We start from the raw sequence: 14771 nt of genomic DNA on the forward strand, positions 1-14771 counted from the left end.
ATTATACTTCTTCCTCTTCCAGATATTGCAGCTGAACAAAACATTCCCTCACCAGTACCTGGCACATCAACCACTGACCCATTCCACTTTTATTTATTTATTTGGCAGCAATTAATGGTGAATAAAACTGAAACCAGGACAAATGATAACTACTCTTTGTGTTTAATTGTTCTAGAAAATTCACACTTTATCAGTTAAAGAATTACTGTTTTCTTTTCTGCAAAAACATATCCTTATCATAATTCCACCCACTTGTGGTAACAGAAACACAGGCAGCTCCCAAAGACCTGGTCACTGGCACCCTGTGAGGTTACATGCTGGAAGCAGGATGAAGGTGAGTTGGTGCTTTACTAACCCAAATAACTCTTTTTCATCACATTTTTTCTAACACTGTTCTAAAAACCAAACACAAGAACTCAAACACAAGCTTATAAGGATTTTTTTCTCTTTACAGTAGGAAAGTGTCAGTAAGATAATAAAAATCACGAAAACAGCTTAATAGATTTTTTTGGATAATCAGTAAGTCAGCAGAACTCAATCATCAATATCATTTTAACAGTAGATCAAATTAAGCAAAGGATGCCATTCCTGAGAGGGAAAATTCCTTCTGACCAGAAAATGTTTATACACTTTTTCCAGAGGGAAAAAGGGAGGAAGAGGGAGTGAAGAACTGGGCAGATGGTACAGTTTATTCCGTTTTCTGGTTCCCTAGCCTTGACAGAATTACAGTAAAATCCACAGCATATGCTGTCATCCAAGCAGGACTGTATTAACAGAAACAAGACTTTTTTTTCTAACATTGTGTGTTAAATTTAGCTAATTAGAGAAGGCATATAACAAAAAAAGTATTTTCTTTATAATCAAGCACTGGTAAAAAGAAATACTGATGAAACAAAGGCATCACAATTAGTAACTGCACTTTAAAGCCTCACAAAAGGCTACCTCAAATGACTGCCTCAAACACTTACTAAAAAACCCCAAAAACTTAGAAGTGTTCATTCTGAATAGTGCCCTGAAACTATAGAGTTTTTCCCCCCACATTTCCCAATAAACAAAGTCATTTATCCATAGGCCAACTTACCAAGAAATACATATATTCTTATGAAAACAAGCATTTCCAATTATCCAAGGGGATGATCCAATTATCATCCCCTTGTTTATGTCCTTTTAAGTATAATAAGAGAACAAGTTATTCCAGTAATTACTCACTACAAGCTCTTAAAAACCCTAAAAGCTCACACGTATGTTCACATGTTCACATTCAACAGTATGGAAGAAGTTAAAAGGATTAGAAATCCTACCATAAATGCTTGTCACAGTTTAACTGAACAAGAAATTAAAGGAACTAATTGCTCTCACTGCTGTTTCAGCAATTAATTGAAGCCAAGTGTTCAGCAGCTCCTAAATCCCATGTCATGACTTACAACTACAGTCCTTGGTTACAACTGAAGTTATGAGAACAGAGAAAGGAATTAAAAAAAATGTTTAAATCAAGGCAAAGGAAAACACACTGACAAGAACCCTGAAAGGAAAGCCTGATTAAAAAGAAACTATGAAACCACTCCACAAGCCACACACACATAAAGATTTAAAAAAGTTTTCCTTTGTTCTGTAACTACAAATAAAACTTCTACCAATGATGCAACCACTTAATTGAGAACACTGGAGAACCTGCTGACCCACACAGGAAGTGTGAGACAAGAAGCTGCAATATGCTTTAGTTCCCCAAATACTGACTGCACTCCAGCTTATTCTGTCTACTCAACTCTTCTTTCTCTTTAAAAAGACAGATTTTGTTCCTCATGACAATCAAACAGTTTGCTCTTTTCAAACACGCTTTGTTTGTAAAGCTCAGTGGAAAATAATCTTTGGAAAACTTGAGAGCAAAGTGTTTTACAGATAAGGCTTTCCTGCAAAGAGTTGCAAGTCTCAAGCAGATAAAGGCAAACAACAGCATTTGGATACAACAGGCAGTATTAACCACTGTATGTCCAAGGAGATTTTAATATTACCCCAAAGTCTGTTTCGTTCAGTTTTATGAGGGAAAAGGTTAGCACTTACTATCCTCATGCTTTTGGTCAGTGATTTGAATGGCACAAAGGTTTTAGTATTAAAGTTTAATAAACTCCTCCTAAAGTCCATGCATCAGGTATTCTTGCAGAGGTCAGGTGACACCACACCAGGTTTTCCAAGGAAGTATTTCCCTTTAGGCCAGTTAGAAATTTCTTCACGTTGAGTGAGGAAACTCTGATACAATTTAAAATTAAAAACTGCTATGATTACATCTTAGATGGCATCTACCTCTCCTCAACATGTAGAATAAATGCTTTTGAAGCTAAAAAGCATTATACCAAGTTTTTCTTTTCTGCAAGATTATTTGACATGAGTATCCTCAAATATGTAACCATATGCAAGCCAGAAGGAATAGAAAACAAACAGTTCCAATTCATAAAGCAGCAGTATGAAAGTCATCCAGCTTTTAAAAAAAGCTGGATTTACCACTGAGAACATAAAATGATCCTGTATTTTGAAGTTTATTTTCAAAACACCACCATTCTTGTTTTTCCAGTAATTACAATTATATTTTCTGAATCCCTGTTTTCAGAAGAAGGCAGCTTCTCTTGGAGTGACAAACCTGTTTTCTCCTGTGGTACAGAATCAGATCTGTCCCAAGGAGATGTGCTTTGCCCTCTGCAGTCCCTGACAGTATCAGGTAAGTGCCTGCATCTCTGTTGCATGTGAATTTTAGTTTAGTTCAGTAATTATTTCCTATGGAAAGACATTATCACAATTCTATATATACAGAATTACATTTACACCAAACCTGAAATAAAGACCCCTGAGTATCTCAGAATAAGCTCAGAATAAGTACCTAAGACATGCACAAGATAAACAGCTCAACATTCTGTTCTCCACAGATACAAAGGCAGTAGCAGCACATGCCATTTTTGTATTTTACCTCTGTGATCAATAGAAGGTTTGAAGGCTTGAAGGATCTTGGGCACTGCTATCCCCATGTCAAGCTCAGTCAGAGTCAGCTCATTCATGAAGTAGGGCAGCTAAAAGGACAGAATATAAAAAAATCAAATACATGTTATGACTAGACATCAGTTTCCTGAGAGAAGAAAGCTCATTAAACTTAAGGAATGGACTGAGCTGAAGTGTCACCAGTGAAAGAACACAAATATAATCACACAAAATTCTTACTATTCTAGAATTTGACAACTGCCAGTTTCAAAACTTTTTAGGGAAAGATTGGGCATCTCAACTTATTTTTTAAATTATGCTGAAGTTTAAATGCTGATCTTAAACCATCAGCATGCTTTTTAGTCAAAGTATGTAAAAAGCTCAAGAATGAAGTGTAAATCCTATTTCACTGTGAATAAAAATCAAAGACTTCTTTGGCTCTTAACTTCAGTCATATATTTTATCATTGATGCTTTATCAATGTCTCAGCTTCTTTTATGTTTGGCAAATTCTTTTACAGAACATTAGCTTTTAAATCTGTATCACAGTTTTAGTAAAATAGAGGCACAGAAATCACGATCTTACTCTTCTAATTGACAGAAGACATATATCCTGTGAATAGACATTGCTTTAATACATCAAAAAATACACCCAGTCCCCATTGCCAATCTTTCCACTTTAAAAGTTACCAGTGAGATGTCTGGGTAGCTTGCTGTCACAATTGTGGAAGCAGACAGGGCAGATTTAAGCTACTGGTGACTTCCCAAAGCAAAGGCAGCACTGTCTCACAGCTGGTGCTGGCAGCTAAATTTTCAAGCTTTTGTAAGCAAGACAACAACTTCCTTTGCCTTTAGGGACAGACAAACTCCTCCCCAAACATCAGGATCTGAAGGCAGTGGTGAACTGCTGCTGCTCAGAAGGGTTACAGAAGGCAAGGGGGAGACTGAGAAGTCACTCCAAAGCACCACTCCCTTCACCCTTGAGATGGTGCAGCTGATGGAAGCTGTGTCCTGTCACCCCACAGAGCTTTTTCCATAACTATTGCTCCCACTGACCTCCTGCAAGTAGTTTATGTCTGAAGTTAACAGGAACACACTACAGTTGTGGTTCCCTGATGTCCTCCACCTTAAAAGCAATCTACTATTTCCCAAAGAAGATTTCTTCATATATAAGCAGTTCTATCCATGTAAATACAATAATACTTTAATTTTTACATAAAAATTTGACAGATACAAATAGCTAATCCAGCTGTAGTTCATTTTAAACAGAAGCAGCAAAGTTAACATGCATCAGAAACTGAACAACCATTCTGTAGCACATTGTCTTTTACATGTAAGTGTGAAATAAGTCTTTCTTGTACTATTTTAAAACTCAAAGACTATGTGTTTCACTTCCTTCAAAGGAGTGTATAATACAAGTCTCCAGATCAAGTACCTTTATTTTGCTAAGTTTCATTTGGATCTTCTTTGACACTAGATCAGACCAATACTTCTCTCCTAAAAAATCCCAAAATATTCTTCCAAGCAGAGCGTTCACCCAGGCCTCCTGTTCTTCTTCTTCAGCTTCCACGTTGGCATCTGGCAACTGAAAACATAAAGCAGGTTATTCAGCTCTATAAATTCTATAAAATAAGGAAAGAAAAGGCCTGATTTATATGGGGAGTTCAGTGTTCAGAGCCTGGGTCAACTCAGAACACCAAATGCTCAGCACAGGGAGCAGCTTTACAAACGCCTCAGCTGGGCTGCCACTAGCCTGTCATCAGCCTGACATGCAGCAGAGGGAATGAGACCACACAGATATAGATTGACCTCTGGCAATGAAACGAGAAAGTTGTATGTAATTTAACCTCTGGCAGAAAAAGCAGATAAACCCAGAGTCTGCAGACTTATAAACTGTGTTTGCAGTAAGAGATACTCTCTCTTGCAGTCAGATCTGGAAGAACAGGTACTCTACTCTTCCTTTGTTTTATCAAAAAATCAGAAGCAACACCAAACACTACATCCTTAAATCCAGTTCAGAAACACCACAAATAGATGATAAACACAGTACAGGGAATCACACTCCTCCTTCCAGTATTTGCATATAGGATTCAGGAAACCATATTGTCCCCTCTGCTGCATTAAAGGTGTTGTTTACAGTCCAAGAGAATTCTGTCTTGGTTTCCCTGAGAACCATCTTGAAACACCTGGAAATATTACACATTCAGATGCTGCTTCACTGACTACACACACAAAAGCCAAGGCAGCTGATATAATTTTGGGTGTGTACACACACTACCACAAAAAACAGGAAGTTTCCATGAAAGAAACGCAACATATTAAGTGCCTGCAATGACAGAAGAATTCACCACCCTACATTATTCCAGGCAGAACTCCTGAAGCTAGCAGAAAGGCAGCACTTTCTATCACAGGCAGGTAGATGCTGCAGCTCTGAATATCATCTCTTGGCAGCTACTGCTTGCAAGGGCTGCAGCCTGGCTCTGCCAGGGTGAGGAGCCTCTGCTGTGACGCAGGTTCCCTGCCAGCACTGCTCATCTATTTATAGAATACTTCTGACACGTGCCAGACTCAGCAGCAAATCCATCACAGCTTCAGGAGTGGTTGGGGGCTAGAATATGTTTCCTGGGGGAGCACAAGATGTGTTTATTCATACATTGCACCATGGCCTCCTATTCCCTTTTCTGGGTGTTGTATGAAAGTCTGGAAACAAAGATGCAGGATATGAATTACTATTATTTTAAATAAATAGTGGTCATGCTTAACATTAAAGATGTGTTTATTATGAGTGTTGTACTTAGTATTAAGGTCCTGTTTACTGAGAGTGACTCAAATGCAGTCCAGGAGGTCAAAGGATTAGTAAGAGCTACAGAAGCTGGTCACTGTTCCTTTGGAGCACAAGTATTACCTTCTTCACAGCTGTAGGGCTGCTGTCTGCACTGAGGACTGGACTACCTGAAGGGCTTTTCTTTTCTTGTGGAACACACTTTGCCATATAAATATTGTAGTCCAGAAGCATTTTCTGCCTCACGTTGCCAGACAGGTCCTTGTGCTTTGGCTGGGATGTGATTTCTTCTGCACTTCCCTTGCTGCTGCTCCGGCTGTGTGTGAGAACTCCAGACTGACTATCAGTTCTGCTGTGTGCTGGCAGCACCCCTAAATTCAAAGGAATAATATCTGTTCAACAGAGAACAAATCTGACAGCCAAATACCACAGTGCATCATCAAACTTTAAAGGAACATGTTTATTCCACAGATATTTCTCCTCAAAAAAAGACCAGCATGGTGCTTTCTTATTTTAAAGACTAAAAGTAAATTCTACTGCTGTGTGTTATTTGGTCCTAAACCCAAATTAGCCAGTATTTGCTATGATTCAGCACTCAGCAGGGTGTGGGACTGGAGGAGTCAGCTGATCAATAGCATATTTAAATATGGACACTCACATATGTATAACACATGGCAGAATTCCCAACAGCCCTGCTGGAGAATGCCTAAAATAAAAGTCAGGTGATTGAAATGCACCTATGGCTCAAGTTTTTTGTTTTTTTCCTAATCTAATTATAGGCTGTTACAATTAGAAGGACTACTGGAATTTTAATTAGCTATTAATTTTGCATTTGCATTTCAAGAAGTTATGTGCCAGAAACAATAATGTTAACTAATTTTTAAAAAGCTTCTCCGAGAATAAAGGCAGAAAAGCATGAGTCATTCAGGTTTAAAATCGTATCAGAGGATGGGTTTAAATTAATATTCCAAACAATTGATCAATACTATAGACTAATGCTTGTTCGTTCAGATATATATATATTTATATATATGCATTCATATATATATTAGTGCAGGATCTTTTATTTAAACAGAGAAATGTGTTTTCTTGTGACACTAACCCATGAGAAAGTTCTATCCTTTACAGGAGACTAGAGTGGAAGGAAGGATGGAGGAGGAAGAATAGGTAATGAGAGAACTGAGTCTAACACTGCAAATGTTGAGATCAATTCCAACATACAGAAAAAGAAGAGACTGAACAATCCTCCTTACAAATATGATAGGAGTTCTTACAGTCACTGGAAAACCATGTATTCAAATAAAATAGTCTAAAAACAATAATAATATTTGAAAGCATAGAGCCAAGAGGGAAAAAGGTGGGGGTAAGGTGGCAATGATAGGCCAAGGTAAGGAGAAGGGTATCTTTGGTATTATTATTTTTTGCTTGTAAAGACCACTGTGGCACCAACAAAACGTAACTTTGGTTTGTTTCTTTTGACAGACTCCTACAAGAATACAAAATCTGAGTACCTGGCTTGCTCCCACACAAACTGGGTGGCTTCTTCGCTTCAGACTTGAGCTTTGATGCGAGAAGGAACCTTCTGAACCACTCCTCCTTCTCCCTACCCGTCCTTCCAAAGAGGTAAAGCACTTGATCCTTTTGGCAAGTGTACTTTGCTCCATCCTGAGGTTTCTTGGATTCCTCATTGTTTGAGTCCACTTTTTCAGCAGGTTTCTCCTCTGCAGTCTCCTTCTCAGTCTGGGCCTTGGCCATGAAGTCATCCTGCTTGGCGAGTTCAATGCAAATAGGGTATTTCTTATTCCAAATGCGTTTCCGTGCCAGGCTCTTAGGAACCAAGGAAATCTGAAGAATATTTGAAAGGGTTAAATGAATTTATTTTTCAGTTGTATCCTCTATGTTTCTCAAGTAAGAACACAGGAATGCAGGAGATAAAGATCCCACTGGATCTGCCAGTTTAACTGACTCAAAATTGCTGGTGGATGTCCAACCCACTGCTATCACGACATCTTTGGAATTAAAACAAAGGCCATTTAAGCAGATTATACCATGTGGATTAGAAACTCTGTTTTCATTCAGATGATCTTATTCTCATGGATTTGCAGAAAAAAATAGAAAACTCAAGAACTTTATTTCTGGGACCATGGGGAGATAAATAGATAACAAGATAAAATAATCAGAGTCCAAACTGAGTTTTGAACACAAACTTTTCATGCCCACCTTATGAAATTAAGCATTTGAAGTTGGTGACAGCCACATCAAATACATAAGAATCAAGCCACAAGACTGATTTGCAGATAATTATATTCTAAACTCAGTATATTTATATCAAATTAAGACAATGCAAGTGATTAGAGGAGTGGTTTAAAAAAAAGAGTTAGAAATTCTTATGTGAGGGTCTAAACTCAGCAGGGTTCTCCAAAAATTGTGGGCAAATACCTTGAAGAATAGGCATCCTTTGTTCATTACAGTCAGGGCACTTGGCCCTTCTGTAATCAATTGGGGCTGGGTAGGGGGAAGTACTGAAAGTTTTTCTAAGATACCACGGGGAACCACCATGCTCCCACATGACAGCTTTGCTTGTCTTCATGATGGGAAAACAAATCTGCAAAAGGCAGGAATCTAATTTTTTCTTTATCTTTTTCACTGTCTTCCTTTAATGGAAAGCAGAGCTGACAGCACACTCCTTTTCCATACAGACTCAGAAAAAGAGGGAGGTTTTCCTCACTGTTGCCTTGGTCCCTCTCTCCCTCTCACTTCCAGTCAAGTGAAGTGTGGTTGCCTCCTACATCTGTACTGCCAAGGCCCTCGACTGATGCAGCACATTAAAAAAATCCATTCCCTTAATAATTAGGTATTGATGTATTATTTAAAACAATGCCAATGAAATCAACTTCACGTGGCAACTCTTGACATATTTGAGGGAGGCAAACAACATGTAGGAAAACTGTCCTAGCATCATTGTTGATGCACTCTTCCAACTGCAAAACCCCCCATCTCCTTCCCTAGACTGGGGGTACCTAGAGCAGGTTGCACTACAGACACCTCTCACTCTCCTCTTTCACATTCACATATGATGTACATTCCTTCTTTGAATGAAATGCAAATGTTGTCTCAGCAGCCTTGGAGTAGAGACAACCACCAAAGATGAGGCATTTTGGTGTAACCTTCAGAACAGTCATCTCATGCATTGGGAACGATGCATCAGAGCTCCCATGAGTTAACTCTGATCTCAACTGCCAGAGGAAAATCATGCCTTTCCCTTACTGTGTCAATATGTACTTTATTCCAAATCCTGCTCAATCTTCCTCCCCAGCACAATCTTTTGCAAGTTAGTCACGACAACAGTTTTGTTTAAATAATGACAGAACGTGAAAATAGAGGAGTGAAAAAAAATTCAGAGTTAAAAAGAATTTGCAAAGTATTCTTTGTTAAAATCAGATGTAAGTAGGACACTCACCTTGCTGTCTGTTAGTTCATAAATTTTTTGACTGACGTACGTGACTTCAGGCTTTGGCTCATTGTACACAGCTCTTCTAGAAATATTTTTATTGGGTTTTGAAAGTCGAAGGGTGCTGCCTTCGAGTCGCACGTAGACAGAGTGAGTCAACGTAGCATGGTACGTTTCTGGGTCATAATTATAAATTTCATTCATCCATCCCTAGAGAAGAAGACACTGTTAACAGGCTTTTAAGCTGCTGGAAAAGCAAGTACAGCATTCACCTAAAAACTTTAAATTATATCCAAGCTTTTGCAGAAGTTATTTCACTTAGTGCACAAACAGAATGAGGCAATAAATGCCCTAAATAAGGCAGCACCAAACCAACAGAGCAGGAGATGAGGATGAGATCTCAAGCCCACTGTGTGTTTTTTCTGACTCAGACACTTTGTATGCATAGCACAGGGTGCTCTCACCTCCTCCCCAGGAGCCACGGTGGGATCTGCAGATGCAGAATGCCAGGAAGAGCCACAGGGCAGGAGGGCTGAGCAGCACAGCAGCCCCTCTGCTCCCAGCAAGCTCGGACACTTTAATCACTCAGAGCCCAGGCAGAGCAAACAGCCTGTCTGCTCACAGACAGCACTGACATTGTAACCACCACAATTAAGGACTCAGTGTGGAAGACCACAATGGAGCTTGCTTTCATGTACTATCACTGTTTGAGATCATTTAACATGTTGTGTAACTGCCCAGCTACAACACAGGAGTCATACATGTGGATTAAATTCAATTAATTTCTGTGCTGTAAAACAAACACAAACCAAACCAGCCAGTCCTGCTGTAACAAGCCTGACTCTGACCATGGAGGCGATGTTGCTTCTCTTCTCCAACATCTGATTACAGAAATAGAGATGATAAATGGGGTAGGAGGTAGGCAGAATACTCATTCAAGGAGTTTTCCTTCTCTTAACCCGCCATACAACATTCTTTGATCATTGTTTTTATCAGCACATCAGAACCTTAAATTCAGCATACTCAATATTCATCAATGTCAACAGAAAGTGAAGGGAAGCAGAAAGTCAAATGGCAACTTTACAAACACCTGTGTGATTACAGTGGGGGGAAGTGGGGAGAGATGAAAGAGCACGCCAGTATTTCTCAAAACAAAAAGTTGTAACTAACTTATGCAAAACATCCCAAAAATTACTGCAAGACTTCAACTTAGTGAGGTTTCCACACACAGAGAGAAATGTAAAATTTACTTTTATGCTAATTTTCTTCAGTTTCAGTGCCACATAATTTCCCACAGTAGATGGCATACACCTTCTTAGGTGCCATAGTAACAGTGGTATCTTTTGCTTACTCCAACATCTAGCTCCATTTCCACTACAAACCCTGAAAAATTAGCATTTCTTTTATGTTCAGGAAAGATTAAGTCATTCATCTTTGCTCAGCTCCAAAGCAGACTGTCTTTTATTAATAGAAATGCCTATACCAGGACATACTCTTCGAAGAATCTTTATGGTTGTTTTTTTTTCTTGCAATGGATTATACACAACTCCCATATAGGAAATACAATACATGAGGAAGAGTTTTTATATCAAACTGCACAGCAGAGATGATGTACGTTTGAGGCACATCCCATCTCCTTCCTAGAAATTATTTAGCCAAGACATCTTTGAGCAGACAGCAATTAATTTTCAGCCAGGAACTCCAGCTGGACTTACTGAAGCACAAGAACATCACGTGAGTTGCCCAAAGCCACCGTGTGCAGGAACTGGAATATCCATATGGCCCACAGATCTCTGGAGCAACTCCCACCTGCCCCCATCAGATCTCCAAGCTATTTCTAGCTCAGACAAAGTCTGGAGCCTGCAGCCAGGCCAACGTACAGATGGGAATTTGCAGCCTCAGAAGTTTCCTGCCTTCTCCTGGAAGGCCGTTCAGCCAACACCACACCAGCTGGCACAGAGAGAAAGGGCTGCTTGGAGAGGGGGTCATTATAGGAAGCTTAGTTACATGAGCCCTTTCTCTAAGTCTAATAAGCTTTCTATTTTCAGTAGAAAGGCTGGAAACTTATGGGTACATGTAGTACCCAGGAAGGTCAGAACTGCACCTGACATTCCTTTAGCGGCCTGCTTGAGATGGAACTGTGATGAAAACAAGGAGTGATTTACCCATCAAAATCTTGACTTCCCCGTGCCAAAATAAGTAAAAATCCCTCCTGCTTTTCTGATCCCTACCATGTGCCCAGGCTTTCCAGTTCAAGCAAGTTCATTAGCTGTACAGTCTGCCAAATACACAATTCTCACACCCTGTAGTGCCTTCCCCTGCTCACCCATAACCCAACAGAAATGCAAACACAACACAACCACCAGGTTATCAGCAGCTGGAGAACCAAGTTCAGGTTTAAGTGTTTGGGGTTTTATTTTCAGACAACAGGCAGGATGTACATTACTGCAAACCCTCCTTGAACATAAAATGTTAGTTTTCTAATTTCTAAGGATGAAGTTTCATCTTTGCACTCAATTTTCACGTATTCTGTTACCGAGATACACTGCATGGTTGGCAGTAAAATGTTAATGCTTCACTAACAGTGATTCTTCGCTCTATTAATGAATCTGAAAATCTGTGGCAGCTGCAGGAATTTTATCTAACAGTGTTAAAGGAGGTAACAACATCACCTGCCTTCTCACTTCAGTGATTTTCAGTTCTGTAAATTGTTTTACCTAGCTTAGAAAACATGAGAAATTTATCCAAGAAGCCCCTAAAGTAATTCCAAAGTTCCTGCACTTTAAGAACAATTTCAGCAGAAATACCTCCGCCTCTCTTTTTGCAAAACCAAACTGGAACAAAAGATTCACAGCCCACGGAAACCATTTTGCAATGCACCCAAACAGAGAAATTGTGTTACCATAATTTGCTAGCAACAGATAAATTCTCCCAACTACTGAAGCAACAATGGATTTCCTTGTGTAGATGAGGAGTGGCTGTAAGATAGGTCTTCTCTGTTCTAGTGAAGTTGTTAAAATAAGAAATTTAGTAATTCTGGGAGGACAATGACCATAGTCATATGCCACTGTGCAGCTGCTGGCCATTTACACTGATCCTGTGATCTCCATTTCTGAAGGTCAGCAGTTGCTCCACACTCCCAGCTGAAAGCAGAACGTGCCTGGCCACCAGGCTGGGAAGCACCCTGAACACGGAGCTGCTCCGCGGGCCGGGCAGCACCACGGCGCTCCCAGCTCAGGTCACAGCTCCAGTCCACAGCTGCTGCCACTGCTCCAGCCCTGGGAACACTCGGCTCCCTGGGACACGGCCACCGACAGAAACAGTTTCAAAAGGTCCCCTCAGGTTAATTCTCCTCTTTCCTGACTCCTGGCTCCAAATATTTTATTTGAACTGCAGTTCAACAGAATAATTCATGTAAGAACTGCACAGTCAGGCCTTGTAGGCACCAACTTTTTAGTGTTACTTATTTAAGGTTTCAAGTGTGTTACACTTGAACCTGAGAGGGGAGGATAGGCAGAACTGCAAAAGATCCTTATGAACAACCCAGAGGGCTGGGGGCACAAACCAGGTCTGTGGGTAAAAATAAATTAAAATCATTACTTATGATACTTCCAAATACATAAATAAAATAATCAGCAAACACCACTTCCACAATATAAGCCCAAATCTGGATTAAAACTGTCCCTAAAGTTCCTCAGTGATATAAACTGGCTAATAGCCATTATTATTAAATTATATTATCAAATGCTTTAGCACCAACATTTTTTCAAGACTGTTGATCACTCAAATCACACAACTGTATTACTATCCCTCTTATTACCACTATTTTATAATACTTCAATAGTATTTTGCTTCATAAATGAGGGAAAAATATAATGCATTTTTTGAGCTTCTCTCACAGGGAATCCAAAGACACAAAAAAGTTCTGAGGTAGGAGAAGCAACCATCACCTTAACTGGAAAAAACATTTGTCTGCCAGAGGCCACTATCAAACATGAAATCCCTTGGATGGTATTCAGGAATAGCATGCTGACAAAAAGCCTCCTCTTTCTGTACAGCTGTGGCTCAAAGCCTCCACTTCTCCAGCAGGCACTGCCACTGTGTTCTCCTACAAGTTCTTTCTAATGGAAAGGGCAAATTTATCATTTTCATTTTAGCTGTTACTTAAAACCTTTCCTATCAGCCAGCACAACACAAGAGAATGCACAGCTGAAAAGCCAAGAAGGAAGTTAGAAAAGACTAATGGATTAAAGAAGGAAAAAATGTGGGCAGGGAAAAAAAAAGATAAGAGGGAAGCCAGAGAACTGAAAGCTAAGGGAATAGGCAGATACAAAAACACGCAATGAAGATGCAGGGGGTTTGTGCATTTTCTGATTGGAGGGATGGTTTCCCCCAGTACCAAGGACATTTGAGTGAAGTAAGTACAGACACCTATAGAAACACACACTTAGCAGCACAACATTTACTTTTTCCCACTGCCAAGAACAGTTTTGTGGGAGACAATAACCTGTTCAAGTATTTCAGCAGTTGCTGAGGGGAATTTTGCATTAGTTTTTGAAACCTAGGAAATGCAAACTTCTCAAACATTTACATCAGAGAGAATGCACACATACTTGTACAAAAATAACTTGACAGCAGTTTGGCAGAATCCCAACCCCGTGAGCCCCATATGAAGGGATCTTACTCAGAGCATTTATCATAATTGCACAACAGCAGTCCAGCCCAGAATACCAGACCAACAAGTTCTGAAGAGAACATCTTTATGCAAGATCATCAAGTTTTATTTTCCTATATTCCCCTGAGTTTTGCTACAGATTAAGTCTTTAGCTGCCTTTTCAGAGGATCTAAGTTGTCCAGTACTCATTCTGACAGATGCAAATAGAAAATAGTTGTATGAAGTGGGAATAATAACTTGCAATCTGCTAAATCATATTACATTATATTCCACTACAATATGGGCATCAAGCTGGTATGTAAACTCCTAAAGCATTTACATATTAAAGACAATTACTTTGTGTGTTACAAGCACAAGAAATACTCATCAGGTCATAAAAACCATTAATCTACATTTACATAGACTTCTCTGCACTGTTCATTTCTTGCCTACAGCCATTTTCATCAGATGTAACTCCTCAATAAAGGCATTAAAATATAGTTTAAATGTTCCTGAGTAAGAGCTGACATCTCAGAGACAGCCTAACACCAGCCAATAATGAACATCAGGATCTTTACCAGCTGTCAAGCATCGAGGAAGGGTCTGGGCTCCAAATAACAAGGACTGAAGTGAAAGTTTGTAACAATTTGTACTGAGGAGCAGCAGGTAATTCAATGGGGCAGACAGGAGCGTTCAGTCTGAATTCACTACAGCAAATAATAACCACAACTCATATCATTGCCAAAAAAAAGGAACACCAAGGTAGAATAAGGGCTAGACATGCAATTGCCATGGTTATGCAACAAAAGTAGAGTTTTATATTGTTTTTCTAACTTTTCAGTTACCTAAAGACACATGAAATTAGCCATCAATACATTATAGATTCTACAGTATATAACCATCTGAATTTAATGAAAA

The 14771-nt window shown here is 39.4% G+C and overlaps 1 protein-coding gene across 2 annotated transcripts in view; it reads right to left on the minus strand.

Moving 5' to 3' along the window:
- TEX2 (testis expressed 2) overlaps positions 1–14771 on the minus strand; it is a 44392-nt gene that overhangs the window by 7991 nt on the left and 21630 nt on the right. For both annotated transcript variants that reach the window (XM_053994967.1, XM_053994969.1), the window contains exons 3-7: positions 9209–9409; positions 7260–7593; positions 5872–6119; positions 4402–4551; positions 2960–3059 (exon numbers count right to left, since the gene is read on the minus strand). In XM_053994967.1, coding sequence (XP_053850942.1) covers positions 2960–3059; positions 4402–4551; positions 5872–6119; positions 7260–7593; positions 9209–9409 — 1033 coding nt within the window. The remainder of the gene's footprint in view (positions 1–2959; positions 3060–4401; positions 4552–5871; positions 6120–7259; positions 7594–9208; positions 9410–14771) is intronic.

Source organism: Vidua macroura, chromosome 19 (assembly GCF_024509145.1).
Source record: "Vidua macroura isolate BioBank_ID:100142 chromosome 19, ASM2450914v1, whole genome shotgun sequence".
Lineage (NCBI taxonomy): Eukaryota > Metazoa > Chordata > Aves > Passeriformes > Viduidae > Vidua > Vidua macroura.